The 27,712-nt window shown below is 33.5% G+C and overlaps 1 protein-coding gene across 1 annotated transcript; it reads left to right on the top strand.

Annotated features, from left to right (window-relative positions):
- Window positions 1-3,263: 3,263 nt before the first annotated feature.
- On the top strand, window positions 3,264-16,460 carry LOC114761027 (cleavage and polyadenylation specificity factor subunit 2-like). Its single transcript, XM_028950336.1, has 18 exons — window positions 3,264-3,451; window positions 3,773-3,941; window positions 4,298-4,394; window positions 6,503-6,629; window positions 6,732-6,847; window positions 7,102-7,196; window positions 7,291-7,442; window positions 8,203-8,260; window positions 8,342-8,449; window positions 9,952-10,204; window positions 10,786-10,964; window positions 11,195-11,287; window positions 12,107-12,205; window positions 14,899-15,030; window positions 15,115-15,159; window positions 15,236-15,403; window positions 15,691-15,765; window positions 15,860-16,460. Exons 1-18 carry the CDS (start codon window positions 3,303-3,305, stop codon window positions 15,959-15,961), a joined length of 2,217 nt encoding a protein of 738 aa, XP_028806169.1. The 5' UTR covers window positions 3,264-3,302; the 3' UTR covers window positions 15,962-16,460.
- Window positions 16,461-27,712: the final 11,252 nt, after the last annotated feature.

The raw sequence follows: 27,712 nt of genomic DNA on the forward strand, positions 1-27,712 counted from the left end.
GAGGTGGCTCAGGGTGAGATAATAAGGGATGCAATAGCTCATCAAATGTGGATTGATTATGAAAATAATCCAAGGAATAATGCTAGGAACTAGACTTTACATGTTCATTTGTTGTATGGTTAGTAGTTTATTGTATTTCTTGAATATAAACAGTTGTTGTAATAGTTGATGTACTTGTTTGATATGGAACTTTATTATATTTGTTTGATATTATTATTGCTTATTTAATGAATCCTTTTCAGTATATTGTTTACTTATATGATGTTTTTATTTGGTTTAACTTCTATTAGTATTGCCCCAACAACCATTGATAAGAACTTGGTTTGGACCTCTAAGATGGATGATGCCTTGATTGATGTATTCATGCATGAACTTGATATTAGGAGCAAAGTTAATGGGACATTTACAGCTACTGCTTATGATAACATAACACAATATATGAGTACCCTGTTTGGATTTAAAGTTGATAAGGAGAAGGTAAAAAATCGTTAGAAGACTAAAGAAGTATTTTTCTGAAATTTATGACATCTTTAAAGGGGGTATGAGTGGCTTTTCATGGAACTCATCTACTAATAGATAGGAAGTTGAGGACCAAGTCTGGGATCAATTGATTGAGGTGAGGATAGTACATCCATCATTTTGATATTCATATGACTTTACATGTTCACTTTCCAATGAATCTATCATTTGGATATTCATGGTGTCATTTATTTTTCAGGTCAAACCAAAAGCAGTCCTTTGGAAAAATACGCCTCTTCCTAATTATGAAAAGATGTTAATTCTTTTGGAAATGATATAGCTAATGGAGATGATGGGGATACTCCTTCAAATATGAAGAAATAACAACATCTAAATCCTCATAAATTTGTTGATTCTATTAATGAGGTTGATCAACTTACCTCTCAAAATGAAGTGACTTTGGAGAATTTCTCAATCAATATGGAAACTCTCCCACTTGATGACCACTCTCCAGAAGCAACTAGTGAGACTAGTAAGAGGACAAAAAAAAGTGGTACATCTAAAGATAGAGATCCTTCCCAAATACCTCTAATTGTAGGAAAGATAGAATTCATTACAAATGCTCTGAGTAAAGGAAACAAAATATTTAAATATAGATATGTCCCACAAATTTTAGAGGAAGAAACTTTGAAGATGATTGTTGATGCTGGATGTAAGGAAGACAATATCTCTAAAATTTATTGCTTCCTCATGAATGATGTGGCTAAGTTAAGGGCATTAATTCAATGTCCACCTTTGCTGCGCAAGCAAGTGATTATGGAGACGGTTTTTGGTTCTTAGTGTGTCATTGATTGGAAGGAAAACACTCTTTTGTCATAGACATTTCGTAAACACTTATTTTGGCATAACCTCTCTTTTGAAATTTTTTTTGTTTGTCAATATGATGGCATTTGATAGCATTTCATACCATGCCTAGTGATATTTTATAAGGCCATATGATGGCGTTTCATGACATTTTATGCCAAGCCTGTTGATATTTTGTAAGACCATATGATGATAGATGCTGAAATTTTATGCCATGCCTTATGATATTATATCGATACTTGTCAAATAAACATTCTGTTATTTACCTCTTTGACCTTCTGAATTGGAAATGTACCATATTAGTACAGAAATTACTCCTAGAATCATGCTGGATAATGGTTTTTGGTTTTATATGAGTCCAATTTGAGTTCTACAAGGTTTGAATTTTTGATTTGCTTGTTCTTCTTTTCGATGGATTGGTTTTGCAATAACTATTATGTCCTTTTAATAATTACTCTACAATTTTTTATCTTATTATTATTTTTAAAGTAATGATGCCAGGAACATTTTATATCTTCAAAATTTGTCTTTTTTTTTTATATTTAATTGCATGGCAAACAGACCCAATAATATGTGACTTGCCTCAATACTAGAGCTTTGAGCCTTTGATGAGCAACCCGGGATTTCATTAGAAAAGCAATGTAGTTTCTACTTTCATGCGTCTGAGGATCATCAGTTCTTTCTCAAAAGGACCTAATTTAATCTCTAGGATTCTACTATTTTGTTTGCTTTTGATTGATGGTTTCCTCGTGCTATTATCCCTGATCATTTGCTTCCTATCTACGTCTTCTTTCTTCAAGCTCTATCTTGAACACTGGTAATTTGCAAGTTGTGACAAGTTTGACGGATCCTTCTGCTAATATTATATTTGGGGTTGTTGTTGATTATCACTACAATGGTGAGACTCCTGTGACTACAATGGTGAGACTCGTGCTGCAATAGTTTTTCCCCCCGTTCTAGCGACATTGATCATTTGATCTACCATCATATCCAAAGCTAATCACAATTGTCTGAATTCTTTCAAACATTAAAATAGATAGATCCTAATTACTTTATTCAGGATTAGAATAATATTTATAATTATTCATAGCATTCAGTATAATTTTGGATATAAAAACAATTATAGTTATTAATTATGCATTATGATTTATTTATTTAATTTTGCGAATTATAAAAAGTTGATCTCATATATTAAATGTTATTTATAATTATATTTTATTAATTACTCTATAAAGTTTGTAACAATCAACTTAAATAATATATGAGTAAAGTTGTCCATACAAAAATATTTTGCCTCCCCTCCCTTTCTAAACCAAACAAGGTAAAATTAAAATTCCTCCCCTCCCCTCCCATCGAATTAATCCAAACAAGATTAAAATCCCTCCCCTCTCCTTCATTTCTTTTTCCTCTATTAAAATCCCTCCCCTCTCCTGTATTGAACCAAACACGGTGTATTAGATCTGAACATTCTAGTCCCTGTAGAAAAATAATCTTTTGATTAAAAAAATAAAGAAAGTAAATGAATTCTCACATGGGGAATATTGTAGATAAAGTTCACTTTTGGATTTAAAAAAAAAAAGAAAGTAAAATCATTTACGTGATGAACTCTTTGACATTTGACATTTGACATTTGACATTGTAGCATTTTAGGTTTTTTTTTTAACTACTTATAGCATATGGGTAAAAAAGTCTTGGATAATTGTAAATTAATCCAAGCACCAAATTCATAAAGTTTTTCTCTTCATGAAAATTTTTTCTACACGTAAATTTTTTAATATTCTATCTAATAAAAGATTAATTAATATATCAGCCAACTAAAGTATTTTTCGTTTTTTTGGGGCCAAAGTACTCGGAGGAAAATCAAAAGAAAGGAGAGGCATATTCAAACGACATCGTTCTTCTTCTTCTTCGTCTCTGGCTCTCTGCCCCGCCTCCTCTTTACATTTTCCATATGCACAGCTGAGAGTTGAGACGGAATCATGGGAACTTCGGTGCAGGTGACGCCACTCTGTGGAGTGTACAATGAGAATCCTCTGTCATACTTGGTCTCCATTGATGGCTTCAAATTCCTCGTCGACTGTGGCTGGAATGACCACTTCGACCCCTCCCTCCTCCAACCCCTTTCTAGGTCTCTCTTAGCCTTGCCTTTTTCGAATGTAGTAGCTTTTCTCATTTCTGTTTCTTTCATATCGTTGCTTCTTTTTTCTCATCGCAATTTTTAGCGCCCTGCCTGGCAGAACTAGAAAGTGAAGATTCAAACTTCAATTTAGCGCCTTGCTGGAATTATTTGTTTTGACCTTGTTCAAAAATAGAGAAGATGGATTTTGCTTTAGTCCCTTTTTCTGGTTTCAAGTGTAAAGAAAAGGCATATAAGTTCCTCATCAAATTGATCTTGAACCGTACTTGTGTTTGTTTCTCTTCATTTCTTAAAATGTGGTGTGGCTTGTAGGGTGGCACCAACCATAGATGCGGTCCTGCTTTCACATGCGGATACACTTCACCTGGGTGCTCTCCCGTATGCCATGAAGCAGCTTGGACTCTCTGCTCCCATTTATTCCACAGAACCAGTGTACAGATTAGGCCTTCTCACCATGTACGATCAGTATTTTTCAAGAAAGGTGAAGATTTCATACTTGGTTTACTCTTTCTTCACTGTGCTTTACCCTAAATAAATAGACGTTTATCTTCTTTTTGGGTTCTTTGGGCTAAATAAATAAATAGATGGTTCTACTATTTTTGAATCAAGTATACGGTCTTGGAATATTTAAAACTTACTTGTCTTTTCCAGATTGGGTATAATGTAATTGTTTTATTCTCTTAAATTTTTTCATGGTTTTATTAAATTATTATAATATTTTAATATCCAACATAGGCAGTTTCTTCCTGATTTCTCAGAGGATTGCCTGTTTGATTGCCAAATATTTATGTTTACTTTGGGCCAAATACTTAAGGTGAGAAAAATCTCCTCTTGCAGCAAGTATCAGAGTTCGATCTGTTCACACTAGATGATATTGATTCTGCTTTCCAAAGCATAACCAGGCTAACATACTCTCAAAATCATCATCTCTCAGGTGGAAATTTTGAACAATTGTACATTTTTCGATCAATAAATTTTGTCATGGAATGAGGCTTTCTAGCTGACTTGGTTGTATTCTCTAGATTATAGCATGTTATTTTGTTTAATTCTACTCTCTGTCCTTCCTATTATTATCTTGTTCTTTGAGCTGTAAGTTTATGTTGGTATGACTTCTGCAAAGATTCATGATAAGATTCCATGAGCATAACAGCCTCTGCATACCTGTGTTAGAGAATTCAGTGTTTAAGGTCCTTGCACTTTCTCTTATAGTAAAAGTAAAATAGCTTCTGTTTTTCCCCCCTTTGGACCCTGATTTTATCAATTCAAATGAAGCTATTTTTCAAGGATCCCCAATTCTTTCTGCCGATATGTCCCTTTGCAAAATGACTATATGAACTTTAAAACTTCAATGTTAAATGAAATCCTCTAAGCTCCTTTTATTTAGATTGTCCAGCAGTTTGCTACATTCAAAGCTTTACATTTTTTGTTTGGTGTGCTTGTTTTGTTTGGGGAGGGGGTGTCAGGTTTCCCATTTTGAGTGAGCATCCATTTTTCTTGATTATTTTAAAGGTTTCGGTTGGAATTAAAGATTGTAAAACCTTGTCTTTTTTTTTTTTAAATTTTATATTATTATTGTCTTTAGCTAAAGCAAAATGCTTGAACCTTTTTGTTTGGTGGGAATTGGAGGGGAAGGGAGGGGTGGGAAAATTTTAATGAATTCAACTTAAAAAATTGAAAAACTAGAGTGAGAAGTTTTTAATTAATTGTCTTACTCTTTTATCTTACATTTTCTTTTTATTAAAATTTGATAAATCCACTTCTCTAATTTTTTAAATCGAACTCATTAAAATTTTCTCTCCCATCCCCTTTTCTTTGTGTCCCTCAGACCAAAAATAGAATCATGAAACAATCATGGTTCTCTTTAGTGTTTAGCGCATGATTTCTTTTAGAGAATTCCTTTAGAAGGACTTGCAAAAGGATTGGAAAGCTTTCTTGTATAAATTTTATGGCATTGCTTTTGTTTTGCCATTGAATGGGGGCTTTTGGTTAACAACCTATCTAAAGATTTGGTTGTTGATAGAATACAATGGCGTCGTGTGGTCCATGTAGCTGGCCCCACCTACTAGGATGAGGTTGTTTGTTGCTGCTGCTTTTGTTTGGTGATATTTAAAGATGATGTTTATCTGCTTACTCTTTAATAATTCTTTCCATACAAATAAATTTCTTTGTTCTAAAGAAGATGAATCATCCCATATCTATCTGCTAGTTTTGCAGTGTTACCCTCCTACAGATGTACCACACGTGTTAAATTTGAAACCATTGAACTTGAACTTAGATTTCAAAAGCTTTAGCAATTGGTAAAAAATACAACCAAATTGATGGATTTCTCATTTGGGATATGGGAAGGTAAAGCAATGACAACAACCACAATTATCATTTACAGATGGGTCCTATTTGATAACTCCGTCTATGTCATATAGCCTTATCAAACATGGATAACTGGGGTTATGTTAGAACCTTAATTGTCAACCTAAAGCTCTGTCAAATCTCAAATGAGATAGTTATGGGTGTGGTTATAATAAAAATATTTTTCAGCCAATGGTTCTCTTTTGTAGGATATGTCTTCTGGATTTTTGAAGGGATTGTAAATCTCTTTTGTGCTAACGAGTCTTTAATTTCTTTTCGTTGTTTTGGAAGGACTTCTCGTTCTTAGTAGTTTTTTTTTTGGGTACTGCACTTCTCTTCTATTTTCTTCAGTTTCTTCCGTACCAAAAAAAGAAAAAGAAAAATTCATCGGCAGAGCTAATTGACAATTCCTTGTGAGAATCAGTCATCATACTTTTATTTCAAATACGTTTGAAGCTAGAATATTAAATTATGCAGTTATGTAAGCCCCTTCCTGTATGTAACTAAGAATCTAAATATTTCACTGACGATAAAAAAATTCTTAATGTTGTATAACTTTGAATGATATGCTTCTATGAAATGATTAATGGTACATGTTTTATATCTAATATAATTTCATGCACAACCCATATACATCATCTCCCCATAGGGTGGTTCTGTGTGATTTACCTTTGTTGGTGTTATGGCTACAATCAGGCAAGGGAGAGGGAATTGTGATTGCACCTCATGTTGCCGGACATCTGTTGGGAGGTACCATATGGAAGATTACTAAGGATGGCGAGGATGTTATATATGCTGTTGATTTTAATCATAGAAAAGAAAGGTAAAGGTTTGTTTGAATTGCCTTGATTTAACATGGTCTCTACAGCGATATACCAAAAAGAAAAGAAAAAGAAATCTACTTATTAATTTGGGCATTTTTCAGGCATTTAAACGGAACTGTTCTAGGTTCTTTTGTACGGCCAGCTGTTCTCATAACTGATGCCTACAATGCTCTAAACAATCAGCCCTATAGACGACAAAAGGACAAGGAATTTGGAGGTAAATAGCATTCTAATTTTGAAGTTTTTACATTGTCAAATATTTAAATGCATTTGTTTTGTAACTTCTTTTTTTAAAATTTTATCTCTCTAAAATACAGTTTTTAAAATAAAAAGATAATTGAAATAGTTTCATATGCCCAGTACAAGTATGGATGCCACAAGCATGCACAACAAATTTAGGCCATGTATGTGAATAAAATTCTGAAGGATTTAAACGCTTTGATTATTTATATTTTTATTTTCAATTTTTAGATATCATGAAGAAGACTTTAAGGGCGGGTGGCAGTGTGTTACTTCCTGTTGACACTGCAGGACGAGTTCTAGAACTTATTTTGATGTTAGAATCAGTAAGTAGGGGGCTTATTTCTCTCTTATTCCTCTAGTTCCTGAAATATTATTTCCCTAATCATGCAAGTTGATATTTGATTGTGGTATTTGCAGTATTGGGCTGATGAAAGCTTGAGCTTCCCTGTATATTTTCTTACATATGTTGCATCCAGTACAATTGATTATGTGAAGAGTTTCCTTGAGTGGATGAGTGACTCCATAGCAAAGTCCTTTGAACAAACTCGTGAGAATATTTTTCTTTTGAAGTAAGTGGGATCTGTTATAATTTAGCTTTGAGCATTCAAATATCAATGGTTTTGTTCTTTGGGATGGTTTGTGCTTTTAAATCTCATTTCTAGGACCTATTATGGCATAACATGTATTTGAACCTATGATCATGTTAGGTCTCTTGTGATATTTTGCTAAGAAGATTTGTATGAACAAGGGGTCCTCGAAAACTCTGGATTTTCTTCTTGGGTTAAGGTGCATCGAGCACTTTGAAATATTTTTCTGACTACATCCAACACCCTAAAGTATTTTATGGTGCGTCCAGCACTTTGAAATAATTTTTTAAGTGCGTCCAACACTTTGAAGTATTTTTTTTGTGCTTTCAGCACCCTCAAGTATTTTTTTAGGTATGTCTAGCACCTAAGAATATTTTTGGTGCATTCAGCACCAAGGCTTTAAAAAAAAAAACACTTTAGGGTGCTGGATGCACCTGAAAGATATTTCAGGATACTGAATGCATCGCAAAATACTTTAGGTTGTTAGATGCATCTGAGAAAATACTTCACAATGCTGGATGCATTTTAATCCTTTCTCTTCCTTTAAGAATCTCTTACATGTATATTTTAGTTTTTTTTTTTTTAAAAAAAAGCGCAAATAAGAAGAGAGCATGTTTTCTAAATGTACACTGCAACAGGTTATTAATCTCTTGTATATGATATGCACACCCATTTTGAAAAAGAAACTTTTCACTTTGCTAATAATATCTCAATTTACGAGGTTTTCATGCTTGTACTGCAGGTACGTCAAACTCATAGTTAACAAGAGTGATCTTGAAAATGCTCCCGAAGGGCCAAAGGTGAGATATCTTGTATGCTTTTATAGACGCCAAATTTTTTATTGGCTTTAATGTGTAGCATGTGTTATGCATCATTTGTAGGTTGTTCTAGCATCTATGGCAAGTTTGGAAGCTGGCTTTTCTCATGATATATTTGTTGAATGGGCAAATGATGTAAAAAATCTCGTGCTTTTTACAGAAAGAGGCCAGGTACTTTTCTAGAACATTTGCCCTCTGTTAATGTGTTTCAATTTTCATTTGAGGCTAGTGAGTCTCAATTGAGAAAGCTTTATTCAATGGAAAAACGCACTTGAACCTTTCTATATGGTAGCAAAAGTGCATTCTGGTTGCAAAATGAAAACGTAATAGAAGGATGGATATGGGGTCTAGTTTATAAGAAGGCAGTTCTCTAGTGTCGTTTGTAACAGTAATGAGAATATCTAAGTCATCTGTTGGGTCAGTAGACGTGTCAATAGGCTGTATGTGTGAAGGTGGGGTATATCTTTGTGGTTTGAATCATCAGATCTCATTGATAAGGCTACTGTACAAGATGTGAATATATGCCTATAAGACAGCATAGAACCAGCCATGGAACCAACAATATAGTCTCACTAAATCAGCCTAAGTAGCAGATCCTAATCTAATAAAGATACAAGGTGATATTTCACTGTTTACTAATGTGAAATAGCAAAGATCTTTCTACATTCTCCCTCAAGTTGTATCATAGATGTTAACCATGTCCAACTTGTTAATGCAATCTTCAAAATTCTGTCTTGAAAGACCTTTAGTGAGAATGTCTACTGGTTGCTCTTTTGTTGGGACATATGTCAAACAAATTATTCCTTCTTCAACCTATTTTTTCAAGTGTCTATCCCCCTCCAGTCCTCAACATGCTTGGTTCTACCACGCTAAACTGGATTGACTGCTGCATTGATAGCTACTTTTTTTTTTTTCCTTCCTCACTATAAAGCTGATAGGCAAATCCATATCCATATGTATATTTGTTGATAGTGTGTCGAGGTGGTGTCAGTGTCTGAGATGCCTAAAATCTTGCCAAGTGGGGCCAAAAGAAAAGGTACCAGAATGGATTAGGCAGTAGAGGCGGAGAAACTTGCCAAAAATAAGGTGCCGTTATTGCCCTGTCAAGGAGATAACACCACTTCAGTTATGCATGTGTTGTAACATTCACCAGAGAACAAGCTTCTTGTGAGTAAAAACTGTATATTCTCTTATATCAGAGCAAGTTGAACATGTACAGGGATTTATAGGGGTTATATTGTATCTATCCAAGGAAAGGAATTAATGGGTAATAAAAAATAATGAAGAACCTAGCTGACTATGTTACAATGGGAAGAATTAAACAATAAATAATATGACAATATCAAATAAAATCTTGTTATTTGAATACCATGATTATTGGGATTTTCACACTTCTCTACCACTTAGATAACACCAACTGCACTTCTATAGCCTACTTAATTATTGTGGATATCATATAAACATGTTCTTTCTCCTTTTAGTATTACATCGGTATTTCAAACTATGTTATAAGAAATTATATTCATGTCAATAATGCTTTCTATTATTTTTTTTAATTGGGCAATGTGAAAAGTCTCATTGTTCTTGTAACAATATTATTAGTGATGGTTGTATCTTTTACTATTCTTGTGTTTGTTCTAATTTATACATCCATGGTCCTTCACTGAACACAGTTTGCCACGCTAGCTCGTATGCTTCAGGCTGATCCGCCTCCAAAAGCTGTCAAAGTTGTTGTGTCCAAGAGGGTTCCTTTGGTGGGGGAGGAGCTAATTGCCTATGAAGAAGAGCAAAATCGGATAAAGAAGGAAGAAGCTTTGAAAGCTAGTCTTATCAAGGAAGAAGAGTTGAAGGCATCTCAGGGGAATGATAATAATACTAGTGATCCAATGGTCATTGATTCAGGCAAAAGTCATGTTTCACAAGAAAGTATGAGATGCTTCCAATAAGCATTTTGAAGCCTTATTTTGAGAGTTTAATTCATATATGCATTGAGCTTTATCAAAAACTTAAGTTCCTTAAGAAATTAGCGTTCAGCTTTGACATTTCCGGTTGTTGGAAAATTTTCAGCAAGTTACACAGAATTAATTGTGAGATTCAATCTCTTTGCAACAACCATTGCTCCTTTAAGAACTTTCTGATAATACTTATTACATTTAACACAGGTAATATTTAATGTGTATGAACAAATCAAGGGATATGAATTTGTGCTTTATTGTAACTTGGAAATTTTTAAATGAGTTTTACAAAGTTTGAGAGTTAAAATTTTGACATTTCTGACAAATATGTGTGTAATATAGAAACAATTAACCATGGGGAGTTAACTGTTAAAATAGAGGCCATGTGCTACTTACGTATTGACTTCATCAATCACCAAGTTAAGTGCTACTATGCTGAAAATATTTTTTTCCCTGGAAACTCTGAATTCTGAATTCTTCATTTTAAACCTTATGTATTTTTATAAAATCCTAGTCTGCATTGAGTATATAGATCTGCACTTGTATTGGCAGGTTCACGGGGTGGTGGATACCGGGATGTGTTCATTGACGGATTTGTTCCTCCTTCAACCAATGTTGCCCCAATGTTCCCCTGTTATGAAAATACCACAGAATGGGATGATTTTGGTGAAGTTATAAATCCGGATGATTATGTAATTAATGATGAAGACATGGATCACACAGCAATGCATGTGAGTTCTCATATTCAGGCTGCTTTGGTTTCCGACAATATTGTTTTATGGCCTTCTTGGGCCACACAAAGCTTTTGTAAGGGAGTTTTATTGGCATGTTGCGAAGGAATTGGATAACTATATTATTTTTATTCACTCTTTATTATTCTCTTTAATTCTTTCTTTCTTCCCTTTAATTCTTCTTCTTCTTTGGAAAGAATTTCATTACTTATCCTATTGTTTTTTTTCAGGTAGGGGGTGATATGGATGGAAAACTAGATGACGCTGCTGCAAGTTTGCTGTTTGATACAAAACCATCAAAAGTCATATCTGATGAAAGAACTGTAAGCTGCAGTATCTCTTCCTTGTATTGTGACATTTCTATTTCTACTAATATTAAAACCGTAATTTCGTATGAAAATTTCTTCAAAGTTTAGCCATTGTACTTGGAAATTGATTTAATGCACGTAAAATCAAGTTGAATTTCTTGAGGCTAGTTGGGACTCTGGTGCATTGTACAGAATCTAAGAAATGAGTCACATTATTCGTGGATTGTGAATAGTGCAACTTCCTATATATTTTATATCTTATATTGGTAATATTGAATATTGGTTATATCTTGCACTTTTGACCCCTTTAATGTCGTTTTATCAATGACTATCACAAAGTCTTTATGCTTATTCTACAAAATAAAGAATCTATAGATGTTACAAAAGATGCTGTTTTACTTGTTGATTTTTCAGTCACATCACTTATTTGACTTTTTACTTGAAATCTGTCATTTGTTCCTTATGATATTAGGTCATTTTGGTATTTGTTATATGTTAAAAAGATACGAAGTTTTTGTATTATTAATTTTCCTTTGGAGCAGGATTGTGATAGCAGAGGTAAGTTGGTTACAGGGTTGTGGGTTCATGGGACTAGATGTTATCCTGTAGATGTTAAATTGTAACCCTTTTTTGGCTGCAAAACAAAGATTGTAAGCATTATTATGCAACATGGAAAGTTCTTTTTGATATTTAATGCATGGTTACTTTTTGAGGATTTGTCCCATTTGAAAAGCAGATCAGCATTTTGGTCCAAAGAAAAGTAGATCATAATGTATTTTCATTAATCTTTCTTCCTAATACGTGTATAATGGTGTTGGCATTGTTTTTGAACAGGTGCAAGTTAGGTGTTCGTTGCTTTACATGGACTTTGAGGGGCGTTCAGATGGACGATCTATTAAAAATATTCTCTCCCATGTGGCTCCCCTGAAGCTAGTATGGATCTCTCTCTCTCTTTTTTTTTTTTTTTTAAAAGATAACTTACGGAAAGCACTTAATCTTCAACTTGTTTATATCCTAAGTCATTATCTAACTGAATGGAACTGCCCATCTAGGCCAGTCATAGCATGACATCATTTGATAAGTATGTGATCTTCAGAGGAACTTAATTGGTATAATACACATTTTGTAGATGTAAGTAGATGATAATTTGACCCCCTAGAGCTGCAAGAATTTCAGGTGGCAGAGAAGAATTAAGATTTTCTTGCTGGGGTACAATAAATAAATAATCTGTGAATATGCGTGGCAAATGTCAGAATGTTCTTTGATGGTTCAAATACAATGAATACAGGTGTATTTATTTATATGTAAAGAGAGTGAAGCTGTTTGTGACCCTGAAATTGGGCTCCACTTTGGTGTGAAGCCGGCTGATTCTTTCAACATTCAAATACAATAAAATTCAATCTCTAGACATACTAGATCCTAAGTAGCTCCTATAATCTAGGAACAGTATTCTTATAAAAGTAGATAACACCGTAATTGTATATGGTGAGGAAATAACAAATAAATAATATAATCCTTGCTAGTGAGATCTCGTGTATATATTGAAATGTGCACGTGAAAATATCAACAACGAGAGAAACTATCTTCAGGCAATAAATGTATTTTGACAAATCAGAAAGCTTTAAGGGATTGTTAATCCCTTGATCCGATCCCTAATTGGCCGAGTCAACAAATAAAAACAGATTGCATCAATATCAATTGTTACAATAAATTCTAGGATTAATTTTATACGAAGGGAATTCTCAAGATGGTATAAACTTCAATGAGGTTTGTAGCCTTAGTTTGAGGAAATTGGAGATAATCTTGCAGAGAGCAAATAAAGGCTGTTGTAATGCTGATAGAATCCCTACTAATCCTCCACCTTTTCTTACTGCTGAGAGAAGAGACTCAAGAGGAGAGAATTGGAAAGATGATGTTGGACAGAAAGGGTAATCTTGATTATTTTGTGTGCTTAATCATTTAGGGTGTGTTTGAATTGGTGGTGGGAAAAGTGACTTTCATTTCATCTGACTTTTGTAAACACAAGTTAGGAAAATGTCAGTCATAATGTGATTTATGTTTGGATTGACTTTTATAAAAATCAGTTTGATAAATTGAAACTTGTTTGGATGGATAATGAAAAAGTAAGTTTAAATGTAAAATGACCGAAAATGGAATGAGTTTGAAAATGACTTGTAAACTAATATGTAATCTAATGATACTTATAAATATTTTAAAGAGATCATGTAACATATAGTATAATTAAGTAATTTACTTAGCTTCCGTACTCTATTCAAATTAGCCTATTGAGGTTTTATATTAAGGGGTGAAGGTAGTATATCACATGTATGCAATTTGATAAATTTTTTTAAAAAAGTAATGAATTAAAATAATTAAATTTTATTAGTTATTTTTTTTTCTTTTTAGGAAAAAACATGAAATTATTGGGTCAAGATAGGACCTAATTAAATACCTTTATCTTTCTTTTCCATCTTCATTGTTTTCTCTCTCTACGTTAATTTTTAACTTGTGCTTCAATGTGGCTTTTTCCTAGAATTCCATTTACTTTCATCTTGAATCCAAACATTACTTCACTTGCAAATGACAAAATAAGCTTGTTGTACATTTTCCAAGGCACGTTTGAGAGGCTTAAACGCTGCTCCAAACACGCTCTTAGTGTGTTGGTTCTTTCTGTGGTATGTTGTCAGCATGATGATCTATGTGGTATGTCGTCAGCATGATGATCCTTCTCACTCGTATGGACTGCACGTCTGCACCATATGTTCCCCCCATCATTAGCCTATTCCCCCTCTCTCTCACACCCCCAGCCCCTTCATACTTCACGTGGCTGAGGATTGGATGAGTTCACTTAAGCAGTAATGCACAGTTATGTTTATGACGCTTATGTATTGTAGTGATATGTGTTGTACTGATTATGATATAAGAATTTCTATTTAGCAATATGGGGACTCTCCCTTCGCTTGATTAGGACATGAATTAAAGATTTGGCTTCATGTTCTAGGAAATTCCAACCATTTCTTTCTTTTTCTTTCAGTTCCCCAGCCATAATCAGACATTTCCAGAGCAGTTTCGCAGACCTTAACTTCCTAGATCAGAACAATTACTGAGTGTCTTGGTTTAAGGCAGGCATAAGGAAAAATGAGATATAATTTTACAAGAGAATTTCCAAAGCTTTATAATGGTCTTGCCAAGGCCCTGAAACGAATGAGCCATATGTGAGAATCTTTAGGAGAGAAATAAGTAGCTTCCAACTGTCTTGTCCAAGAGTTTGGATAAACAAAACCAATCTCTATTAAAAGATTTAACCATCGTAGTTTTATGACTTGCTAATGCCAGTCCCAGAATCTATAATTAATTCACAAATATTACAATGTGATCCAGGGTTAGTCTGAAGTCTGAACCTTGATTCCTTCTGACCTGAAATTATTAGCACTTGCAAGGAAGATGAACTTAGCAAATATGGAAATAAAAGATCCCAACATTTTTTTTTTTATTGTCATTTGCTTTATTTATTTATTTATTTTATATTTATACATGAAGACATAAGAGTTAGAATCGATCATTCGTAAGCAAACAAAATTTTGGATAACTCTAATTTATTATGTGTATTTATTTTCTGTATGTAGGTTTTGGTGCATGGATCAGCTGAAGCCACAGAGCATCTGAAGCAACACTGCCTGAAGTTTGTTTGCCCTCACGTATATGCACCGCAAATTGAAGAGATGATTGACGTCACATCTGATTTATGTGCTTACAAGGTAAGGTTGTCAAATTTTGGACCAATTTTTCAACCATCTTCCAATACGTCAAATATTAAACATGTTCTGTTTTTCCTGGTATAGGTTCAACTATCTGAGAAGCTGATGAGTAACGTACTGTTCAAAAAGGTGAATATTGGATTTGTCTATACCATTTCATTTGCTTGCGTTTCATTAATTGCATTCATTATGAACTTGGTTACAGCTAGGAGATTACGAAATAGCTTGGGTTGATGCTGAAGTTGGGAAGACAGAAAATGACATGCTATCACTGCTACCACTTTCTGCTGCAGCTCCTCCACATAAGTCTGTTCTTGTTGGTGATTTAAAATTGGCAGATTTCAAGCAGTTCCTCTCCACTAAGGGTGTTCAGGTAATTCCGCAGTTGAAGTTTTCCATTTTTTTCTTGTATAGGCTGCTCTTTGACTTGTGGAATATTTCCTATGACAATTATCTATCAGCAAACGTACTCGGTTTAGAAATAGATGATGTAGCTTTCATGGACTCTAATCATGTTTGGCGTGTTAAAGGAGATGAAAATGCTATTATCAAGGGTTCTGATAACAGTGAAAGGCCGAATATCCACTTTACAAAGCTATGTTTCGTTTGTATAAAAAAGTTGAATGAAGTAAAACTATGTATCATGACATGTCGTTGCAGGTGGAATTTGCTGGTGGGGCTTTGCGATGTGGTGAATATGTAACTCTACGCAAGGTTGGTGATGCAACTCAGAAGGCAAGTGGTTCTGAACACAAGTTCTATTTTGAACATTTGTTCTATTTCGGTCAAGATCTAATCTGATCATCTCCTTTTCTTTTTACCCCTCCAGGGTGGTGCTTCTGGTACTCAGCAAATTGTTATTGAAGGTCCACTGTGTGAGGACTACTATAAAATCCGTGAATATCTCTATTCCCAGTTTTATTTGCTTTAAATTTGGTTAGGAAGATTTGCAATCATGCACTTTCTTCCCAAATTTCGGCTATGGATCACACCATGCAGAGTAATATGGATGATATGGATTCAAGATTAAACGTTTCTGAAGGGGTCAGTTGGGATTGTCTGCAAAGCAGCAAACCCATTTAAGGGGCTTGAGAAGAACGCACCTCTTTGGTCTTTTTACCTTATGGTATCTTGAGGCTCCAACAAAATGTAACAATCTGCTCATACTAGAGTTTTTGTCTGTCAAATGCGTTACTGAATATTTCACGTATCTTTATGCTATGCTTGTTATTTGCATGCATATTTACACACAAGGGAATGTAATGTACTTTTTGTAGTAGTATGTTGTGAATCAATGCAGGGATATAGTCAGATTGGACTTGTAATTAAACTGGGTATCAATTTGGTGAAGACTACAGCCTTCAGGAAAGGAATTCGTTTTTGTGACAGAAAAGGATTTATAATATTTGTTATGTTTATACTATTTTTAATTAATTTGTATTTAGAAATATAAATCTTTTGTGATGACTTTTCACAACAATGCCGCCCCTACCGGATACCGCCCTTGTCCTTGGGCGTTCTCGCCTCCCTAATTTGGTTGCATTATGAGAAGTACACACACTCCTAATTCATAATGTAGGAAGTCTTTTGGAAGAAAATTATGATTACAAGTAGAAGTTGCTAGGATAATTAATGACAATTTTTCACTTTTGTCTCCATTAATTAGGAGAGAGTTTTAAATGTAGGAGTCAGAGAGAGGAGAGAGATAATAAACATATATTTGAGCAATACTTTATTAACTTTAAGAATAAAATAGAAAAATTTTATTATTTTAGGATACATTTAATAACTTAGTCATTTATTGGTTTGTGAGAAAATTTAACCAACCTCTTTTGTTATGAATTAGAGGGAGTGTACTTCTCATATTAGTATCTAATAATCATATTATTATATTCATATTAGTATCTAATAATTTGAGTCCAAAAAAAAAAAATATTAGTATCTAATAATCATTATTTTTCAATTGAATAAGACGCAAGTTGGTGCTCCAAAACCATCCTGAGACCCGGCATAATGATTATGCACTATGGCTGGGCACACTTTTCCACCTAGGTTTGCATGATGTTCTTTTCTTGATTCTATGGATTTATGTAGTGGGTGGCGCGTGGGAGTATTTCTGAATCTGTTATTTGTGGGGCCCATAGTGTGTGTCATTTAGTAATTGGCTCAAAATGTTTTATCAATTAGTGTGTGTCATTTAGTAATTGGTTCAAAATGTTTTACCTGTAAATTGATAATAGATTGCTGATTTGAATCATCCCAATTGTGGGTCCTGCTAAGGCTCTGGCATGAAGTGGCATGAAAACACGCCTTTTTATTTTTGATATAAAAAGCAAAACGGGTACCCGATTAACAAGGTCGGTCGGTTAAAATTAGACAACTTGAGCAAAGTCTAAATGCATCAAATTGACAGGCCCAGCTTAGAACTAGAAAAAACAGAAAAGCAAAAAGAAAAACTAGCCCAAACAACAGTAAAAACAAGAAAAACGAACCACAAAGCTTAAGCTTATCGTTATGCCCACTTGAACGCAGACTCAAACAAGATGAACTTCAACATGCAAGGATGAGAAGCTGCTTTACTTCTCGCTCTCGACCAATGAACCGAACCCAACTTCTCAGAACAAGTTCCCTTAGGAGTCAAGTAGAAACTGTCATTATCCTGATGATAGAGGCAGCCGCAAGCTGCAGAGTGAAGCAAACCAAAGAACCAGCTCAAGCCAAAGGTGCTTCAAACAAAATGAGGGAATATGAGTCGACCAACTGGCCTAGACAGAAGTCAGCAACAGAGATAAGAACTTGAAACCTTGAATTAACACCACCATGAGACTAGAGCCTCAAGATATCCATACCACATAGGATGTTGAAAATTTCCTCGAGATGCACTTCAAGAAGCATGCTATTAATAAGAAATTTGCAACATTCACATGATTAGCAAAGACATAGTCAGAGTTGGTTGTAGAAATTAACCCTATCTAAAAGAGTACTTGTTAACAAAACTAGAGAGAAAACAAATATAAAATAAAGTAAACGCATTAAAAAGTAAGCTCAAATCAACCAGAAAGCCATCAAATTACAGAAGCAAAGGGTTTAGATGGGATAGGAAGCGAAGGTTGGCTTCTTACTCCTAATCAAACGCTCTAAAACCAGAAACTCCAAACTAGAGGAACAAGAATGGAGTTGAACAAATATCAATCATCAATGGAAACAGGAACAATGGAAAGGAGCCATAGGAACAATGGAAAGGGAAAATCCCCAAAAAAAAGCCTGAATATATGAAATTTTAATTCAGGCAACTAACATTAAAAATGATAGGGAAAGAAGTGAGGTATAAACTGACATTTTAAACATGTTGTGAAATTACACATATACCTTTCGGTGACAAAAAAAAAAAAACATGTCATTTCCAATTCAACACTTATTATTGCTAGTTTAACACTTGTTAATCAACTCACTAACTGAAATAACATAAAACTAAAAAAAAAAGTTACGAAACTTGTCATTTCCAGTTCAATACTTATCGTTACCCAAAAAAAAAGAAACTTGTCGTTTCCAACTCAATACTTATCATTACCAATTTAACACTTGTCATGACATTTTAAACATGTTGTGAAATTACAAATATAACAATATGAAACTGGTCATTTCTAATTCAACACTTGTTATTAGTAGTTTAACACTTGTTAATCAACTAACTAATTAAAATAACAGAAAACTAAAAAAAATTATGAAATTTGTCATTTTCAGTTTAATACTTGTCATTGTCAATTTAATATTTGTCATTTTCAATTCTATTAATATCATTTATGTCACAAAATGGTATGAGTAAAGTCATAACATTTTCAAAATGCTAGTTTATGCCTCACTTTCTTCCTAGTCATTTTCGAGTGTTAGGTAGGTGAATTTAATTTTCATGTATTCATATTACTTTTCTTGAGGGAATTTGCCCGGTGGAAACGAGAAAATAAGTCGGAGTTGGAAAAGAAAAAGCTGACAATGGAAACACAGAGAGAGAGAGAGAGAGAGAGAGAGAGATCTAGGGAGAACAAAGAACTAAAGGCGGTGGAGAAACGAAGGTGAAAGTCAGAGGCGAAGGAAGTCAGTGGAGAAGGAAAATTGATGGTGGAAGGCGGTGAAAACAGGTAAAACGAGGCCATGGTGGTGGGAAAACTGTGGAAAGATGAAGGACAAATGAGGCAGTGGAAATGGAAAACGAGAGGCGAAGATGGATGACAACCACAACAGGCGACAACAAGAGAGACATCGTGCTCTCCTTCAAAAGCCCTCACCTCCACATATTTTTCGCCTGATATTGTATGAAAACTCACATATGAATATGAGTAAGATGCCGTGTTCAATCATGCTCTCTTGATATAAAAGTTAGATTAATTTTTAATTTAGTCCTAAATATAAAATCACAATTCACTTTATTTGTCGTATTTATTTATTTGTTTTAAAATAGTATTTATAGTAGTTATACATATTAAAAATTTTATCAAATGATAGTTCTAGGTAATAGATACATGATTAGCAATGGTATTTTAGAAAAGACAATATATATTTATTACAAATAACTAACTTAAAAAATTTTATTAATTTATTCAAATTAGTCAACTAGCTCTTATATTAAGAAGAGGAGGTAGTATAACTTTTGTAACAAAATATAAATATAAATCGTGTTGTTAGGAGAAATACATCCTCTCCACGCAATCTGCTTTGGCATGTCGTCTTATTTGGGACCCCAGATGCGCGTGCAATCCATACAAAATGTGAAGGGCGTTTTTGGAAATTTGATGGAATATTAAGGAGAGTTTTGGTATGTTGGGCTTTTCGTGACGAAAAATTTCCTTCCCGTTCCTTGCCTTTTGGACTTTTATTCAGGTCTACATAAGCTCTAACATATGGACCTAGCTGAAATTTATCTACTTTACAAATAAATATTCAAATGAGGAGCTTTCAGTATTTCATAAGTAAATCAATTAGTTCATTTCTATTTATTTTAATTTAAACCCCCTCCCCCTGCAGGGGAGAAGGCTATACACCCCACCCTCGCGCACACACCCATTCCATTTTATCTTGAGGTATACAACTCACAGCCTTCTCTATGAGAGGAGGTGTAAATTCCTATATGTGCAGTTATTATTTTATTATTTTTTATTGTAAATTTTCATGTTTGAGTTGTTACAGTTCTTTTGTTTTTTTAAACTTAGAGTATCTTTAAATTATTTTGGACTTGAAACTAATCTCTATCATGTTAAGAGTGTTAAAGTTAAAACCTTCCCAATAAGTATGCTTTTCAAGATTTGAACTAGTATTCTCTCACTTACAGAGTGAGATCACTTACCATTTTAACTAAAAGCTTATTAGTTAGGTTGTTATGTTTTTATTATTTTTTGTAAATGTTCATGTGTAATTTTTTTTATTTGTAAATATTCATATGTAGAGCTGTTACTTTTCTAGTTTTTATTGTTAAAATTTGCATACCCACATATAACTTACTTGAATACTTATAAATTATGTTGTAAATTTTCATGCATTGAGTTGTTATTTTTCCATTCTTTGTTATTAAAATTGGTAACCCCACTTGTAAGGGCAACATGGTCCTTTTGCTTTATAATTTAATTTCATTGTACACCTAAAAGAAACCAATGATACTCCTCCAGTCCTATTTATAAGACATTTTCAGTATATTTTACACACACAAAAAATCTTAAAATACATTAACTTTTTATTAAAACTAGCAATCTACCCACGCGATGCGCAGATGAACTCACTCTAACACATCAAAGAGATATATATTAACCCATATGCTTTAAATATAATACTGCAAATTCATGTCCAAATAGTATACGAAAACATTAACGTGACATCACTAACCATCAAATGATTACCAATTGCCTAAATAGGAGTCAGTTCGAGTACAAAATTATCAATCACAGCATGCCTATTTACTTGCAGAAAACTGCACGCACTATATCAAGATCTTCCTAGAAAAATGTCATTCCATTATTTTAGCTTTTTATTTGTACACCTCTTTAATTAGCCAAAAAGTAATGCAAGTAATTTGATATTGACATTTAGGAGGAGTTTAAACATCTTAATATTTGGATGGTTTACCTCATTGCAATGAGCACAAAACATTAAAAAAAAAGAATGTATCATAATATATTTAATTTGCATTTTGTTTGATTGGATATTGTTATAGTTTCACAATGATTATAATATGATCATGAATTGCATAACAATTATAGTTTGAAATAAAAAAAGAATCAAACAGATGATATTTAAGATCAGAACGAAAATTGAGCCTATGGAATTAACTAATAAACTTTAAAAAAAATAAATCAAAATGAAAATTGAAAGGAAAAAACAAAAGTAGGGGAGTTATCAGCTATGCTAATCTCCTCCTTTCCAAGCTGGGGTTAATAAAAAATTTACATGAGCCAACTTTACGTGGGAGACAATCAATTTGAAAATTCAAAGCGCACCTGACTTGGAAAGGGAAAAAAAACATAGGAAGGAAATTATAAGAAAACACTGAACAATACCACTTCCACGACGTTGGTATCTATAAGTCCTAAAATGCATAAAAAATATAACTTCTGCAGAATGTTATTTGTTTACGGAGATGCATCAACAATAATTCCAACTGACTAAATTAAGTCGACGAAAAGAATATCATGCAAGGTTAATATTCTTCTCGACTTTCCATGATGCATGCAAGTCAATTATTAATTAAAAAAAATTCTCAACTTTTATGTATGCAGTGAAATTTTGAAGACATCAAGTTGTGACTAAGTAACTTAAGCAAGTTTCTCCGCCTCTAAGTATATATCACACACCAGCTACCTTAACTTATTCTTACATACAATTTCTGTAACACTATCAAATTGATGTCTCAGCTGCTGCTTAATTCACATAACATTTTCATAGAATTAAACATATCAATTCGAGGTTTCATATCTCGATCTGATATGCTCCACGTATTAGTGTATTCCATCATTTTTCTGGTGGATCTAGATCTTCTATCTCTGATAGCTAACACGACGGCCAATTATGAAAAGTGTCAAAATCTCTAGAACTATAATGTGACTACTCAAACTTCCTACCGAGCCTACTACCCATACAATTGATTTGAACAGTCACCAACTACTAAATCCTAAGTCTACCTAAGAAAAGGCTGAACATTTTGCTGGTACTTCAGTATGGTCTCACATCTTCACACGGCTCAAGATGCACAGATGAAAGCAACATTGAGCTCTGGAATGATATCTTTAAGCTAAGTTTTTTATCATTGCTCCACAACACCTGGTAACTTGCCTGAAAACACGCATCCGTTCGCAGACTATGAACCATAATGATGACCATGCCTTCACACTGCCCAGTACAATGATAAAATCAGTAGGACTGGCACATAGACACGGGTTTACTAAAACATCAAGAGTCTTTTATGTTTGTTGGTAATTTACAGTGGTTAGTCCTTCTTTGTTCCTTACCCGCACAACCATACTTTGCATGTCTTTTTCAACAAAAGAATATAACAACTATTGCATACCAACTTTCATGACCATTAAATCTGGTATTAAATAAAATTAAGATAAATAAATCAGTTATTGCATGAAGTCTATATCCCACATTCTACACAATATATCTGCAGTTAATAAGATTAATGATGTAACATTAATAAATATAAGTTAGTAATGGTTTCCTTAATATAATCCCATGTATTCAGCTATGGTATATAATATTTAATAAAATAATCTTATCAGACCTTGAGTCGCCTAATTTTATTAAAACTATAGTGTTCATATTCTGCTGTGATATATCACTTCAAAGCTCCATGATCCAAAAATCATGAAATACTCATACGGTAATGTAGTGGATGTGATCACTACCATGGTACTACGCAAATATAGATAATGACAAAACAACTTCAATATGAATAAATTAAACTAATACATCTGTGATTACTGTTGGACAGCACTGAATAATTTGTTCATAACTGTATTTAATTAAAAAGACCAAAAGAGTATATGGCTAATTATGCTTCAATTACATCTATATATAACATAAGCTAAACATTCAGAAAGTCAGTCGGTTACTATTATCTATAATTCAATAAACATAATATCTTCAAATATAGAGTAATTTGGTAAATGCGTGTGGGCAACAAAATGCGCTTCAAATCCTATGACAGACACTCATGTTTCACATCTAATTTTTTATGGCTATAATAACTTCACACTCGTGCTTCTAAAACATAACTTATTCCGCAACTACAATCATAACTTATCCTGCAACCACAATCAGCTTTTTCTACCTTTTACTGCAACTTAAACAAATATAAAGAACACAAGCAACCTACCTTCCTTCATTTCACATAGCAAGTAAGGTCAACTTATTTTCTAAAATTCTGACACACAATTTGACACTTTCAATAACGTGAAAAAAGGGGCTGAATACTGACTTAAATAAATAATGCTTCAGATAAGGATTGCTGACTGCTATGACATATGTCTTTCCCACACGCTTCCTACACCTTCATGATCCCAAAAACGCGTACTAAATTTTAATGAGCAGGGTCCATATGTTGTCCATCAACCTTCTCGAAACTAAGTTATAATTACAATAGTTATTTTGTGATTTAAACTTCCATTGGATGGCTGAAAAAATTTAATGGTTAGTCTAAGCACAAAAAATTTAATGGTATCGTATTGGCACAACTAAAATAAACTTTACACCAAAAAACTACTTTCCTATCAACTTTACATCCACATCTGTGTGCATGTTCAAAGAAATCATAGTTTGAAACAAGAAAAAAAATTAACTTGACACCTTTCACTGAACTTAGATAAGTTTATTGAAAAACTAAGCAAGACATTGAAACAATGACAATCATGTCATTGAGAAAATGTAGAATGCAGAGAGAATATCATGCACTGGGACGCAAAGTATAATATATATAAAATGTGGTTATCACATTTGATAGCAAAAATTGCTTGACCAAAATAAATTGGAATGAGAGAATTCTTTACACATTTCTATTGATCAAAACCTGTCTCACAAACACATTAAAAAAAGTATACATATGAAACCCCTGAAAATTCGATTAGGGAAAAAAAAAGAAGGAAAATGCTAACCACATTTTATTGAATTTACGGACTAATATCTAAACCTACTAATGCCTCCACATCATTTGAAACATAACGATCACAATTCTAAATTTATGGACCACTATAGCTTTGATAGGGTTGGAATGTGTTGGCAAGCCAAGATCTCACCCAAAATTGAGGATCCTTCTGCTATTAAATTTTAGTGATCGTTGATGTAACTGCATATCAATTGTAAATCTCCAGTCTTGCTGCAAATATATAAACGTGAAATAAGGAACTGGATAATATCATAAATATATGTATTAGATAATCAAGAAACAAAACAGCTGTCCCCTCAAAACATGAAGAGAAATGACCAGAAAGCTTATCATAATAGCATATAAAAGATTCTCCCTCTCTAAAGTTCTTGGAGAAAAGGCTAATTCAACTACCATCCTATTAGCAATGCTCAGCCACTCTCATTCCCCAATGAATGATGTACCTCCATGCGTGTGAATGAAAATGGCTGTCAAATCCAATGTACCTCCACGATTATGGTCCTCTTTTTTGCTATTTTGTTGACAACGTTTAATTCCACATGAAGAAAGGTTCTGATATAATTAAAACTTAAATTTTGAGAGGTAAAACAACAAAACAACACTCAATACCATAATTAATGTAGATCCCTGACCAGGAGCTCATTTTCAGATCCGCATTGGCTCCTCACCCAAAATACTGTTCTATGAACATTATTTTATGAGTGGCAGTTATGGAGAATGATGAATAAAATGAAAAATTTGCAACAGTTAATGCAAATAATTGCTTGTCATTCCAATTTATTTACTTACACTTTTCAAACTTCCTTCACACAATATGTGCATCGCACAAAGCATTTTAAAGAATCATTTAAGTATTGTTGCTTTTTTCTTTTCCTTCCTTAAAATTTTTTTGTTAAAATCAATGGCTTGAGGGTTCCAAAAATCATACCCGATGAGAATCATGAAGCATAAATAGATAAAATGGTGGGAAATATAGGATGAAGAAGAATGAAGTAGAATAAGCACGAAAGAAATGGGAGGGAAGAAATGCTCGTGATAAGAAAAGACCATGGAGAAATCGCACCTTTAAAGCCAAAGTAGTGAAGTTGTAGTCAGAAATCAATCTGCCAAAATGGAGATGAAGTTGAAGGCACCTCTGGTTGATCTCTCGGCCAACGAAGAAGCCTGTGAAGAAGAAGAAATGAAAAAGAAAGAGAAAAATAGATGAGACAAGGAGAGATTATGAATACAAAGGGTGAGAGCAGAGCATCATATATGAAAAAGAAAAATTCTCCCTTCACAAGAGGAGCAACGACTTGAGCAAAGGAGGAACTGAATCAAGCTTCTGGAAGATTTTCTCCCCCCGTCCCTCACCAGCATTGGTGAAGAGAAGATAGAAATGAGGGGAAAAGGAAACAATTAATAGAGCTTCAATTTTGAATTTGAACGGGGAGTAGGTGTAGCAGGTGAAAAATATGACAGGTGAGAATAATCTCCTAAGAAAAAAAAATAATGACGGAGCCATATGCGAGCCGGCACTGTCCATAAGCTGTTACTATTCATAGAACAGTATTTTCAGTGAGGAGCCGATATGGAACTGAAAATGAGCTGGCTCATCATTGACTTTGATTTATTATTATAGGTTGATATAACAATTTCTCAACTTTACCCATATTTAATATATATACTTTTCAAAGGAGATAACTACCTATACTATAATATATGAAGGACAAAATAGTACATTTATATTGAAAATTTAATGAAGTGACTTGTAAATATGAGAAAAAAATTCTTCTCTTTCTATCTTATAAATAGGATTAGAAAAATATTTCGAAATGTTTTGAGGTTTATTTTTAGTAGAGTCCCATCAATGGGACTTAAGTGAAATTCTCCGTTTACCAAATTTATCCGGGCTTTGGGCCCCATTCCTCATGCAAATCCATGGGGCACCGAGAATCAGAGTTATCCCATTATTTGCATGGCCTCTTGTGGGAGAGGATTCTGTCTATGCTCCATAATAAGCCATAAAAAGACTTTGATTCCCTCCGCTACTTTCCATTTCCAAATTAGGAGGAGAATTAAAGAACATGATATTCATAGACGTGTGTATATTTATAATTTTATATATAAAATTGATATGCAATTTCTTATATTTAGTTTCCTCCACCGCATCCAATTTCTTGTATCAAATATTGAAGCCAATGTTGAGTAGCAGCCCATGACTGTTGATTCGTCGCTGACCAGCGTTGACCTACGATTGATTGACCAACGACGAGGAAAATAATTTCTATCAATTCCCTTTAAAATATTACTCTTGTAGTTATAAGTCAAACTTTTAAATTTATGGATAATGATAACAAAAAAAGCATGGATATGTATATTCCCAATTCAGGAACCTAAGATTTGCATATAACAGAGAGGGAAGTAAATCTAAATTAAAATTTTGAAATTTAAGTGAAATAACAAAAATACTTTTTATTTTATTTTAAAAACTTCAACCCCTCGTTGGAGGTTATCGTCGGCGACCGCCAACACCACCCCAGCGTGATGATTGCCAGCAGGTTTTTTTTTTTTGTCATGGGAAATTTATTTTAAAAAAATGTGGAGTGGGATTTGATCCCACCACCCATAGTCATTTGGACCAACCAAAAGATAAGTAACCATTAGGCCACCAATGACATCCTAACATTATGAGGTTAAAAAAAAAAATAAGTTAACTCTTTTACTCTAACTCTAACTCATGACAACAATTTATCTAGAAATGACAAGTTTTAACTTGAGATTGAGAAGATATTTTTTCCTGATACATAACGTAAAATAACATATGAATTACTTAAAAATGACAATAATTTATTTAGAAATGACAAGTCTTGATTTGAAAATGACAAATTTAAATTTGATATTAACAAGACGTGTGTTTTTTTCTTGATACATAACAGGAAATAATATATGAATCAGTTAAAATGATATTGTTAATTCCAAGTTTAGGCTTGTCATTTCCAAATCAAGATTTGTCATTCCTAAATAAATTATTATCATTTTTAATTAATTCAGATGTTATTTCATGTTATGTATTAGGAAAAAACGCCTTGTCAATCTTAAGTTAAGACTTGTCATTTCCAAATAAATTGTTGTTGGAGCCAAAATAAAGGAGTTAACTTATTTTTTTGGCCTTGTAATTCTAAATTGTCATTAGTAGCCCAATGGTCACCTATGCTTTGCTTGGACCAAATGACCATGAGGTGGTGGGATCAAATTCCACCCTTATCACCTTTTTAAAATAATTTCCCATGACAAGAAAAAAGTTGCTGCAAGGGGGGAAAAAAATCCTAGTGGCAGCCACCATAGTGGGGGCCAGCAGATGATGGTGGCCTCTGGTGAGGGGCTTAAGTTTTTAAAATAAAAAAAATAAAAACGTATTTTTGTCATTTCACTTAAAGTTTAAAAGTTTAATTTAGGTTTACTTCCCTCTCTATCATTTGCAACCCTTAGATTCTTAAATTGGGAGAATACATATGCAGGCTTCTTTTACTGTCATTTTTTCTTAAATTTATA

The sequence above is a fragment of the Neltuma alba genome, unplaced genomic scaffold (assembly GCF_004799145.2).
Source record: "Neltuma alba isolate B1F8T4 unplaced genomic scaffold, ASM479914v2 tig00011067_pilon, whole genome shotgun sequence".
Lineage (NCBI taxonomy): Eukaryota > Viridiplantae > Streptophyta > Magnoliopsida > Fabales > Fabaceae > Neltuma > Neltuma alba.